Here is a 12,281-nt window from a genome sequence, read left to right as displayed (position 1 = left end):
GGTAGGAGTCACCTTTAAACCACTGAGCAGACACAGGTAGGAGTCACCTTTAAACCACTGAGCAGACACAGGTAGGAGTCACCTTTAAACCACTGAGCAGACACAGGTAGGAGTCACCTTTAGCTGGAGCAGCCAGAAGCCACTGAGCAGACACAGGTAGGAGTCACCTTTAGCTGGAGCAGCCAGAAGCCACTGAGCAGACACAGGTAGGAGTCACCTTTGGAGCAGCCAGAAACCACTGAGCAGACACAGGTAGGAGTCACCTTTGCTTTTGCCTTTCTTGCTGGCCCCTTTTCCGTCAAAAATAACTACTTCCGAACCAACTTATATGGTTCTAATTCTGAACCAATTAGTTCTCAGTGGAAACATTCTGGTTAAATTTTAGGTGGGGAACAAGAACAGAAGCGGTTCAACCCTAGGGGCCGCCGTGTAATATGAATGTGATATAATGGTGATCATCGACACGGATTTGCTTCCAACTCTGCTGTTAATTGTGGAATGCGGACCATTTTGTTCGTGTTCGGATTGATGTTACAGGTTACAGGTTTTCAAAGTGGTGGAAAGGCACGAAAGAAATATGTAGTATGTATGTGTATATACAGTATACATACAGGGTGTGTGTGTGTGTGTGTGTGTGTGTGTCTATGTTTAACCACTTTCATCCTGGTGTCTCTATTTTGTTATGTCAAAACCTTAAAAAAAAAAAAAAAAACTTTTAGCAAAACATATTGATCTACAAGCATTGCATCATGATGCGTGGTGAACTTGTGATCACCTATTTCATAATGGGAAGCCACAACCAGAGGGTATATGGCCATTTTAAGGTTCTTGACACCAGTAAGTTTGGGAACCCATGGGGTAGCTTTTCTTTGAATAACGGTGCTCTGTGTGATTGTATGCTGTGCAAGTGCTCCGTCTATACTGTGTAAACCCTCTCCTCTTTTCTCCCCCTCCTCCCTTGTTTGTGGGTTGTCTTTCTCCAAGCAGACACAGGTAATGGAACCATTCCCACTCCCCACTCTTCATCTCACTATCTGTCAAGGGGGAACATAAACGTTTCGACAGCAACTTGAATTTACACCCCGTTTTATGACAGTCGGAGAGAGGAGGACACCATGTTTAATTCTACTTAGTACATTTTTAAGAATGTTGATTCACACACAGGCTTTCTCACTTGGCGGTATTGTCATATTTCAGATAAGAGCTGGTAAAACGTGGCGGAATGCTTTATTAAAACATCTCCCTTTTATGGTCTGTGTACATCGTCTCTTGGCGTTCTCCGTCGTTCATTTTCTCATCTTTCTTTTCCCCCCCGTCTGCAGGTTTTCGGAAGACTCCACCTCGGCGTTGAGCCCTCCGTCGGCGCGCTCCCAGTCCCCCTCCCCCGTCTCGCACTCCCAGCCGGCGCTGTCCCCGTCTCCCACGGCGGCCTCCCAGTACCAGAGCTGGGCTCGCTCTCCGTCCCCGCAGCCTCCTCCTCCGCTCGCCTCTCAGCCTCCGCGCTCGCAGTCGCCGCTGTCCCCCACGGGCTACGCCCCGTACCCCACCTCGCCCAAACACAGACCCGTCTACCGGACCAAAGCCCTGGAGTTCCAGTTCATTCCGAGCCGAGACTCCAGGAAGGCGGAGTCCCACCTCCAGCGCCCCCGGCGAGCCCCGAGCCCGCTCATCTCCCCGGCGGAGAGGCCCAGCCTGGGCCCTCCGCGCCCCTCCTCCCTCCCCCTGCTGCCGACCACGCCCCTGTACAGTGCCCTCTACGACCTCCGCTGTGGCACCGTCACGCCTCCCTCGCCCGGACACCCCCTCGGAGACCCTTACTTCTCCCCCTCCCCGCCCCTCTTCGCCCCGTCCGGCGCCCCTCCTCCCTCTGACTCCGCCTTGATGGTCTCTCGCTCTCTCTCTCCGACCCACTTCCTGTCGGGGACCTCCTCCCCGCCCCTGCACCCTCTGCCTCCTCCCCAATGCCTGAGCTACCCCCACCTCCCCCCTCCCCCTCCCACCAAGCCCTTCGCCTCCAAGCCTCTGCCCTACTGGACCAAGTACGACGTTGCTGATTGGCTGGCCTACCTGAACCTGGGGGAGCACCGGGAGCGTTTCCTGGATAACGAGATCGACGGCACACACCTGCCCTCTCTCACCAAGGAGGACTATCTGGACTTAGGCGTGACGCGCGTGGGACACCGGATGAACATCGAACGTGCCCTGAGGAGAGTGTTGGACAGGTAAGAGTTCCTCTCTCGTCACTATGGACAGTGAGCCTAGTCGTTCTAACCCATTCTGACCTCTTCTATTCATTCTCTAATTGTGTAGACTACTTTAAGTAAGTAAATTAAGTAATGCTGATGTTTAACAATAATGTAACTCTTGAGAGCGTAAAATGAAACCAAATGGACCCATGAGTTAAATAGTTGAAGATCTAAACTCTAAAGAGTCCATTTGCTTACCAACTCTCCATTATTTCGGGGACCACCTTGAGCCCCCTCAAGGACCACTGAAAACCACTGTAATAAAACAACAACGACTTGTATCTTTTACAAAAGAAGCTTCTTTAATGGAACACTTCACCTTCTTTGAACATATCACCATATGACTCCAGAGTCCAGACGACATCATATGCCCTACTACAGCCTATAGGGGGCAGTGGTTAGCTCTGTTACCTCGCAGCATGAAGGTGCCTCCAACAGGGAGGCCTTTCTGTGTTGAGTTTAAATGTCCTCGCCTGTGTTTGCGTTGGGTTTCTCCAGTTTCCTCCCACAACAAAATACATTCATACAGTATATACTGTATCTTGCCCTTGTCCAAGGTACTGGCAATAGAACAGGAATTGTCCTGTGGCATGCTCACTGTCCGTACATATTTAGTATGGGTCAAATGCAGAGGACAATGTATAGCCTATACCTTAACTGTAAGACTTAATTAAGATAGTTTGGGTTGAATGTGACATTAACACACTGATGATTTGGTGGAATTTATTTTGGTGTTGATCCAAGGACGTGTGCTGGTGTATTTGCATATTTGCAGTTAATTGGCTACTATACGGTATCCCATAAGCCAGAGGTATAGCCATTCGATTGGCTAGTTCTGTTACATCACCTTACGGGATGAGTATCCCATAGCCTGGATGGACGATTGCTCTGTCATTGTTATTTGTTTTTTAAATCACACCCGTGTGAAGTGCGCTCTTATCATCGTACATCATCACATAAAATAGACACTATGACGTGAAATTGTCCATTCATTGTCAATGGGAATGTAATGTTTGTGTAGGACAAAGTTTGTGCACATACACCAAAAGCTGGACATCGGAAGGGGATATTAATTATGTACTTTGAAATCCTCACTGATGATGCCAAGATGAGCAAGTAGACAGAAAATGTACAGTGGGCATTAGTGAGGACATATGGAGATATGGTTGAACAAAGGTGACGTATTCCTTGAAAATGAATTAAAGTACCGTACTTGAGTCAAAATAAGAACGACTCAGATTTCTGCATACCTTACAAAGTGCCAAATGTAAAAAGTAACAGGTGTTTTCAATCCTTCTCGATCCATCTCCTGCAGGCTGTCCAGCAGCCCGTTTCCCATTTCTGTTCTCTCACCTCGGGAACATGGACGGATCGAGAGGAGGAGGGAGGATGGGAGTCGGAGCTGAGATTGCAAGTGGAGATAGAGAGAGAGAGAGCGAGAGAGAGAGAGAGAGAGAGAGAGAGAGAGAGAGAGAGAGAGAGAGAGAGAGAGAGAATATATGAGAGAGAAAAGGAGGGGTTGGAATCAATGAGGTAAGAAGACACAACTGCTGCTATCCATGGTGGGTTCACTCAGCAAATGAGAGAGACCAGATTTCACAGAGAGAGGGAGACGAGTCACAAGGGAGAGAGAAACACAGGGAATGAAGAAAGGGTCGACGGTCCATAAAGCCACCAGCTGACACTCCCCGCAAAGTAAAATCCAGACTGTTATTTTAACTCAGAAAGTGTACAACTACCAAATGCAATCAATGGGACTGACCAGATCCATTAATTTTGGTTGCATTTTCATGCATTTTTACACTCTCAAATGGTTAAATGAACCACTTAAACCCTCTATTCTTAGTGAATTCGACCTGAGTTACTACTGTACATGGAGCGCTTCCCCCCCCCCCCCCATCTACACCAAATCTCTTTGACAAAAATCTCATTGGCTATTTTTGGCGAATCCCCCCCCCCCCCCCCCCCAGAATAGGGATGCTGGGTTTCAAGTGGTTAACAATGAGGATTTTACTGACTCTAAGAGTCCACTTTTTTACTCAGAGTTGAATGAACACTCCAGTTTTTTCGGTGCGGGTTGAAGGTTCGCTTACACTACACAAACACACACACCTGCGTGCACGCGAGTGTCGCACATAGTAAAACATGCAACACGAACACCTGCTGATCCTCATAGGCAAATGTATACAGAGACAGAGCGGCTGTGGTGGCAACATATATGATGCATTTGTAACCAAATAATTGAGAAGAACAATCAAAAATAAGCTAGCTTTTCATCTGAGCAGTTTGTGCTGATTGTAGAATGAAAGAAAGAGAGACGGACAGACGGAGAGGTGTCTTCCTTTGTGCTTTCAACCTCATCTGTGTTATTGACTTTGAGAAAAGCCATCTTGTACAGCGGTCTTCTGGCCATCTGCAGGCAGGTCAGATCTTGTGATATTGTGTGATTGGTTAAGGCGAAGGAAGCTTGCCGTGTGTCTGCGTATGATTGGCCGTCTGTTTACCTCACCACTGGCAGGGCTCCGTGCTCACTGAAGGTCCTGTGATCAGGATAATTATATTTCTCTATAGCTCTTTATCATCTTTAGTCTTATAATGACATATATATACAGACTGGTCACTGTATCACAAATTTGTAGCAAAAATAAGTGCCCAGACCAACAACATACATATAAACATAGAAATGAAACACACGGACTGGTACACAAGTTTCACAGACATAAGCTTGCATGGACACACACACACACACACACACACACACACACACACACACACACACACACACACACACACACAATTTTACACAATTTACACATGCACAAACACCTATTTGTGTCAGGGTTTATGGGACACCTTATATATTCACTACATGTTTGGATCCAAAATATACTTGGGTTAAAAAAATAAAGACACTGAGCTGTTGAGGGGATGAGTGACGACTTGAGGAAACTTCTCCCCAGAAAGACTTCTTCAGTGTCGCCGCCACTGTCGTATGAACCGCTCAGATGTTCTGTCCAATGGGAGACAGGCTGGAAAGGAGAGGGGAGGGGAAGAGAAAAACTGCCAATTCTCACTCTTTCCCATCCAATCCCCCTACTCCTACACACACACACATGCAGTCTATACCCCCCCCCACACACACACACACACACACACACACAAAGATGCCCTGTCTCCACAGACCCCGGAAGACAAAAAGAATCGCCCACCCAGCGGGAGTTATTAAAGAGAAACATATATCAGTTTTAATACTCTGATTGTTCTTACAACAATTTTTAAACTTTAAAATGGTTCTGGAATACTGATGTTGATATGAAGAGATTTATCATTACTATTTATCATTACTATCATCGTCCTTACTGTTATTATTGCTCCTGACACAAACTAAGGTTTCCCTTATTCCGCCTTTGTGGTGCTTTGTCAGTCAGTATCTCTTGACAATAATTATAGTCAAGATAATCATGTACAGGTACAGAATGGTGGTAGTATATGGATATTTTGGGGCGGATTTGAAAATAAATAAATAAAAACTATTATTCAATGCACTGTATTTTTTTTTTATACATTGCTCCTATGTACAAAATGAAAATAGGAAGAAAAGGAATAGTAGACTATAACATAAAATGTGAAGCACATTTTAGAGCGACTTGTTCTTTTATGCTTAGTAGCCGCTTTGATCTGACACTGGTAAAGAATGGGGAAAGAAGTGATTTTGTGAAACTGTGAATTGATTGAACACTGCTGTATGGCTTTGACAACAACCCACTTCACAGGTGTTGAAAATGTAGCAAGTGTACTAGGGATTATGCCCATTATGCTAACAAGTATGCATCTCTTCGTTTACCCCCCTTTATTTATTTCAAATGATTATTTCATAAGCCATTTCACCACTGTTACTTGATCACTGTATACCATATAAGATGTCCATTGTTTGTTCTGTCTGGAATTGCAATATTTCAACGTTCATTCTTCGGGTTTTCCTGTTACATTTGTCATTCTGCATAATTATATTTTTCATTGTTGCTGGGATCAGATATAAGGGCTCTCTCATGACCTCTACCGACAACAACACATCACCTCTCATGCTACATAGGTGTGTATTATATTGTATATCAGGGTAGAGAGGGGAAATGTGCTTTCCTAAATTCCTACTAAACCTACCTAACCTAACCTCAATGTACACATGGGGATAGAACGTGGGATTTATGTGCCATTTTTCCTCACGCTATGAATTCAAAGCAAAGTAAATGAGGATTTGTTTCTGTAGTTTTACTATGCCGGTGGTCAAGGGGAGAGGAGGTGTACTGTATATGAATCCAAGTGATATAGCAATAAGGACGATGAAAATAATGGGCATCCTTATTATGGTTTAAGATGTAAAAAAAAAAAAGAAGTCTCAAAAGTTCTAAAGAATCTCTGTCTTCCAAATAATGTTTAACATGAAAAGATGTATTTGTTATTTAACTTATCTGCTTTCTATACAGTTTGGCCCATTCTCTACATTACCTGCTACTCTATGGACCTGACGGTATTAGAACTTCCACTGTTTTTGCACATCATCACTTGCATCTTCCCGTTTGTATAATATATGCCTTCTGCACTCTGCAGCCGCTTAAGAATAGCTGTGGCAGTACGCTTATAGCTCTGTTTATTACAAGTGCATTGTGTAATATTCCTTTAGCAAAACTGTGACTTTTTAGTTGTTACATTCTTCAAAATTAACTTAAAACACTTAATTTTAAAGGTTACGAGCCAAATCTGGCTTAAAACCATCTACCATTGGTATCGTAGATGATACACCAAACCCTGACCCAAAGCCACACTTCCATGTGGGGACAGAGATCAACTTGATTTGCTGATTCTTTCCCCCTTTCTTCCCTGCATCTTTATTGGTAAAGATGGGTGATTACAGCTATCAGGAGAAAATCAAGATCTGAAGGAATTGGTCTGACTGTATAGAAAGCATCTCATTTCCTTTAAGAGATCTTAAAAAAAAAAGAAAATATGAACTGAAGAAATGTAACTTACATAATATATATGTATATGTGATATACATATACACTCATTCATATAAACTATGAATTTCAAATGTTTTAAGAGATGAATAATAAATTGTTAGAATTATAATAAAGATACAGAAACAGTGTTTGGAGTTATTGGCCTCGTCTCATTTGTTGCATTAAATTGAACACAAACCAGGTTTCCTACGTTGTTTGATTAGCGTGTTCACATCCGCCTGCCTACTGGATGCCTTGCATCCACACAGTAGACCAGTGATACTCAACCTCAGGCCCGCGGGCCACATCAGGCCCGCGGGACCATTATGACTGGCCCACCAATGAAAATCTAAAAAAAAAGAAGAAAAAAAAATCTGGAAAATGAAATAAAAATAAATAAATCTGAATGAAGTTATCTTTAATTACATTATTATAAGTAATACTATTAGAGTTGTACTATTACTCGAACGAAAATAAAAGCTTGGGGGGGGGGGGGGAGATGCAATGCAAATGAAAGACGTATACTGTGTATCCATATTCCCTGACATAATTTTATAGCTAAACGGACAGAATTCTATTTTATTTGAATGATGAAACCCAGCTGCCATTAATAGTTGGAAATGGAAATGGAAATTGCGGAAATGGAAATTGTGGAAATTGCGGAAATTGTAATTGCGGAAATTGCGGAAATGGTGAAATGGAAATTGCGGAAATTATGGAAATTGCGGAAATTGTGGAAATGGTGGAATGGAAATTGCGGAAATGGAAATTGCGGAAATTGTGGAAATGGTGGAAATGGAAATTGCAGAAATTACGGAAATTGCGGAAATGGTAATTGCGGAAATTGCTCTTCACTTATAGCTATCTATTTTCAGGTAATTGTTTTATTTTACTCAGTCAGCCATATCACTACTCATTTTTTTTCATGAAAAAGGTCATAGCTGGGTAATCTATTTTCAGGCAAATTGTGTTTATTGTATTTTATTTTACTCAGCCATAACAATTTATTTTCTGTTAACCAACTTGCTGGCTGGCAGGCAGGCAGACAGCTACTCATAGACAGGCAGACAGACAGCTACTCATGGAGAATTGGACAGGCAGGCAGTCAGACAGCTACTCATAGACAGGCAGACAGACAGCTACTCATGGAGAATTGGACAGGCAGGCAGACAGCTACTCATGGACAATTGGACAGGCAGGAAGGCAGACAGCTACTCATGGACAATTGGACAGGCAGGAAGGCAGACAGCTACTCATAGACAGACAGACAGCTACTCATAGACAATTGGGCAGGCAAAGAGCTACTCATGTTATGTTATTATAACAGCTACTCATGTTATGTGCAATAATTTGTGCAGTTATGGAATCAACTCTTTGTGTTTATGCAAGAAAATGTAACACATTTATTTACATATTGTGTGCATGCACATTGTACTTTGATCAAGTATCATTAATGTCGTAATTTTATCTACTGGCCCCTGGCCCCTTGCCATTTTTGTAATGTGGCCCACAGGTAAATCTATTTGAGTATCCCTGCAGTAGACAACGATTCAGTTTCTGCTAAAGCCAGAGCAGATCTTCAACATGCAGTGACACTCCGTGCACACACACTTTAATTCGTGAGATTAGTTATGGAAAATCCTGATTTCAGGTGTCAGTGTCACCAGGGCCGTAGGTACAAGTTACAGATGAGAATAAACTTTAGAAACATTCTAAAGCAGGAGTACCAAACAGTTCTTCCTATAAAGCAGGGTTACTTTCTCAAGTGGGTGCTGTGACACTAGCCTTGCATGGCCAGAATAATATCACTTTTCATTGTGGTATTAATACAATATGAGAGCATATATATTTCTGCAAGCCTACAGTCAACTTAACATTTATCCCACAAATGTTTGTCAACTACCATTTTCCACCTTAGCCAGAGCAAGGAGGGGGGGGGGGGGGCAGCAAAACAAGTTACCTTTTCACCTCTGCTACATTAGTGACTTTCACCAAAGACAACAAGTTAACGTTTTATAGAATTTATTCACTTCTTTACTGCATTAGTGACTTTGACAACAAAAAAATACACACCACCCCCCGCCCCCTCATATCAATACATTACAATAATACTATTAACAGCACAACAAAAACTATGAAAAAGCACATTAGACAATTAATATAGAGGTTATGGAAAAAGAAGTACAACATCAAGATCTGTGTCATTAGCTGGCATCAAGGAAAGAATCACAATATGTGATGTTGTAAATTCAATAGACATGTTTGATTAGAGTGTGTATATTAATGTAATCTGGTTCAGTTAATCCAAGGTTGAAGTCCTTTCATGTAGTCCTGCCTTTGGCTAGCAGGAACACTTTACCTTTTGTATTAGTGTTAACAGACGAGGGTCCATCTGTGTGCAACAAAAAACGAAATATGATCAGGAACCATAATCCACTCAGATCCATCCATTTTAGTCCATTTCTAACATCTCCTCAGACTCTGCCTTGTCAGGGGCAGAGCGCACTTTTATCACCATTGATTCTCAGAGCCCAGTGCAATACATCATAAGAAACATTTTCTGCTTGCTACTGATGCGTCAAGCCTAAATGCAATTGCAGATATAAGTTACCTACCGTTATGACATTCAGCTTTAAAGCAGCACACCTTGCCTGTGGGGATGAAACATGACATTACTCCTAGGCTGCACATGAACAAATAAAACAGAAAACAAATTGATGAAGGCATCATCATCATCTCCTCAGGCCCTGGCCTGTCAGAGCCAGGGTGCACGTGTCTCGCCATGTAATTTCAGAGCCCAGTGCTAAACATCAAAGGAGAACGCCTCAATTCTTACTTATTCACATGGTAGGGAAGGGAGTGAATATAGCGGGGTTTCAAGAGTAGCATAGCAATCATAAAGAAATAAAAGCGGTTAAGCGGTCATTGCAACTTCTGCAATTCAGTCATTTGAACATACCTATATCACCGTCCAGCCTCACCGTGTCTTCGTTGCCTTGGAAAGACAAAAAATACATATTTTTATTATAGGCTATACATAATACATTGCAAATGCAAAATAGACATTGAATTGGACGGCATCTTCTCAGCCTCTAGCTTGTCGGGCCAGAGGTGCACTTTATTCAGCACAAATTCAGAGCCCAGTGCTAAACATCACAGAAGACGGAAAACGAATTACCGTTTTTACCGTTGCGTTGCGACCATGTTGCGACACCGTAACTAAAAGTTAGAGGGAATGCTGTTTTTCTTATCCGCCCAGAAGATGTTCAGCTAACGTGAGTAAGCTACACTGTACACGACACGTTGGAACCATGTGGACGCCACGCTTTGAGGCCCAGGCCCATGCAGCTGTTCACCCGGCCAGTATCAAATTAGCTTATATAGCTAGCCATGATTCATGACTCTCGTATTAGCTCATAGCTCAACACGCTTGGATAAACATTAAAACGAATAATTCATTCAACACATACATGATTAAAATGCTTTGAAAGGCACACGGGAAGACGCAAAAAATACCATTTACATCGAGCGTCGACTGGTCCGACTCTTCTCGTTGAGGAACTCAACATGGAATGGAAGACTGTGGGACTCAGCTACAACTTCTATTTATTTAGCACTAGTGGGTGTTTTCAGCATCCTGGGTAACGCCCCGCCTGGCTCTGATTGGCCAAAGCTCGTTGTCAATGTCAGAGCCATATAGACAGAGTTGCGACATTGAGGGGGCAGAAAACCATATATATACCGTGACCGTCCTATGCAGAAAACAGCCTGGTCACATTGTTCATGTACTCGCGCGAGCCCATAGACTGCAATGCATTCCGTAACATTTGCCTCGGTCCCAGGCTTACTCATCTGCGAAGAGAAAAGATGATGAAGTGAACTGAGTTGTCGCAACTCTGTCTTAGCCTACTTATGACTCCGGTCAATGACATGTCAAAACTCAAAACCAGATCAAATATACAGCTGGGTGGGGAGCTGGGGGTCGTTAGCGTTTATCTCTATGGTTGTTTTTCATCGTGGTGTGAAACTGTGAAAGAAACGGATAGTGGTGCTAAAAACGGTAACAAGACAACTCACCCCGTTTCTGTTTTCCTCCCAGAATTTTCCCCAGTAAGTGAGTATACTCTATGTGTGGGAGACCTGGACTTTCTCTAAACTTTCATGACAGCCTAATAGTCCGGAGGCTTAGTGAAAGGATGGTGCAATTGCGGATAAAAGTGTAATTTTTTGCATGATTGTTCGTTAGGGTCAGTTATTGAATTTTAGCCTAGGAGCCCTTGTCAAATATTTATTTTAAATATGAAATTTCAAGACTATCAATATCAATGAAATATGTGAAATATGTGAAAATCCGCCTAGTATTTTTCAAACTATATGGATCATAAAATGATCAGATTACTTCCAAATGTGATAAAGTTGACTTATTTTGACTTTATTAAAGTCACAGAACATAAAATATCATCAATAACACATTTATTGCAATGAAGAATACACATTAATATGCATCATAGTGCGAAACATGTTATAGATCTGTTCATTCTGTCTTGCTGTCACAATTGCATTTGCAAAGTGGGGAACAGTCCAAATTTGCATTGCTGCATTTGCAGGTACTACAGTCACCTTTACAGGTACATCAAGATTGCCCTTTTTCACCTTAGAAATATTGCACGAATCAGAGCCTATTTGTCCTTGGACGATGCAAAAACGCTAATCCATGCCTTTGTTTTTTTCTCGGCTTGACTACTGCAATGCACTTTTTTCAGGACTGCCTAAGAAAACAACTGACAGATTACAACTTGTCCAAAATGCAGCAGCCAGAGTTTTAACTAGAACTAGGATGAGAAAACATATTACTCCAGTTTTGGCATCACTGCACTGGCTTCCGGTTGTTTTTAGGATTGATTTTAAAATTATTTTACTTGTCTATAAAGCTCTCAATGGTCTCGCACCTTCCTACCTACATTACTGCCTGACTAAATATGTCCCAAACGGCCCCCTGAGGTCTTCCACTGCTGGCCTGCTCGCTTTGCCAAAATAA

The 12,281-nt window shown here is 42.6% G+C and overlaps 1 protein-coding gene and 1 long non-coding RNA gene across 3 annotated transcripts in view; one reads left to right on the top strand and one right to left on the bottom strand.

Moving 5' to 3' along the window:
* shank1 (SH3 and multiple ankyrin repeat domains 1) overlaps positions 1-7,336 on the top strand; it is a 106,406-nt gene extending 99,070 nt beyond the window's left edge. Inside the window, exons 28-29 of the mRNA XM_080776676.1 lie at positions 1,323-2,222; positions 3,562-7,336. Coding sequence (XP_080632802.1) covers positions 1,323-2,222; positions 3,562-3,652 — 991 coding nt within the window. The 3' untranslated portion in view covers positions 3,653-7,336. The remainder of the gene's footprint in view (positions 1-1,322; positions 2,223-3,561) is intronic.
* Positions 7,337-9,248: 1,912 nt separating this feature from the next.
* Positions 9,249-10,835, bottom strand: LOC308324682. 2 transcript variants are annotated; one of them, XR_013964952.1, is made up of 5 exons: positions 10,760-10,835; positions 10,203-10,238; positions 9,859-9,894; positions 9,390-9,635; positions 9,249-9,354 (listed from the first exon to the last, which is right to left on the bottom strand). It is a non-coding gene; the product is annotated as an uncharacterized lncRNA (long non-coding RNA). The 2 variants fall into 2 exon arrangements; XR_013964953.1 differs by having other exon boundaries at positions 9,287-9,635.
* Positions 10,836-12,281: the final 1,446 nt, after the last annotated feature.

This window comes from Protomyctophum bolini, assembly GCF_963924005.1.
Source record: "Protomyctophum bolini genome assembly, chromosome: 11".
Classification (NCBI taxonomy): domain Eukaryota; kingdom Metazoa; phylum Chordata; class Actinopteri; order Myctophiformes; family Myctophidae; genus Protomyctophum; species Protomyctophum bolini.
The sequence above is the reverse complement of the archived record's forward strand: the minus strand, read 5'-3'. Positions and strand labels throughout refer to the sequence as shown.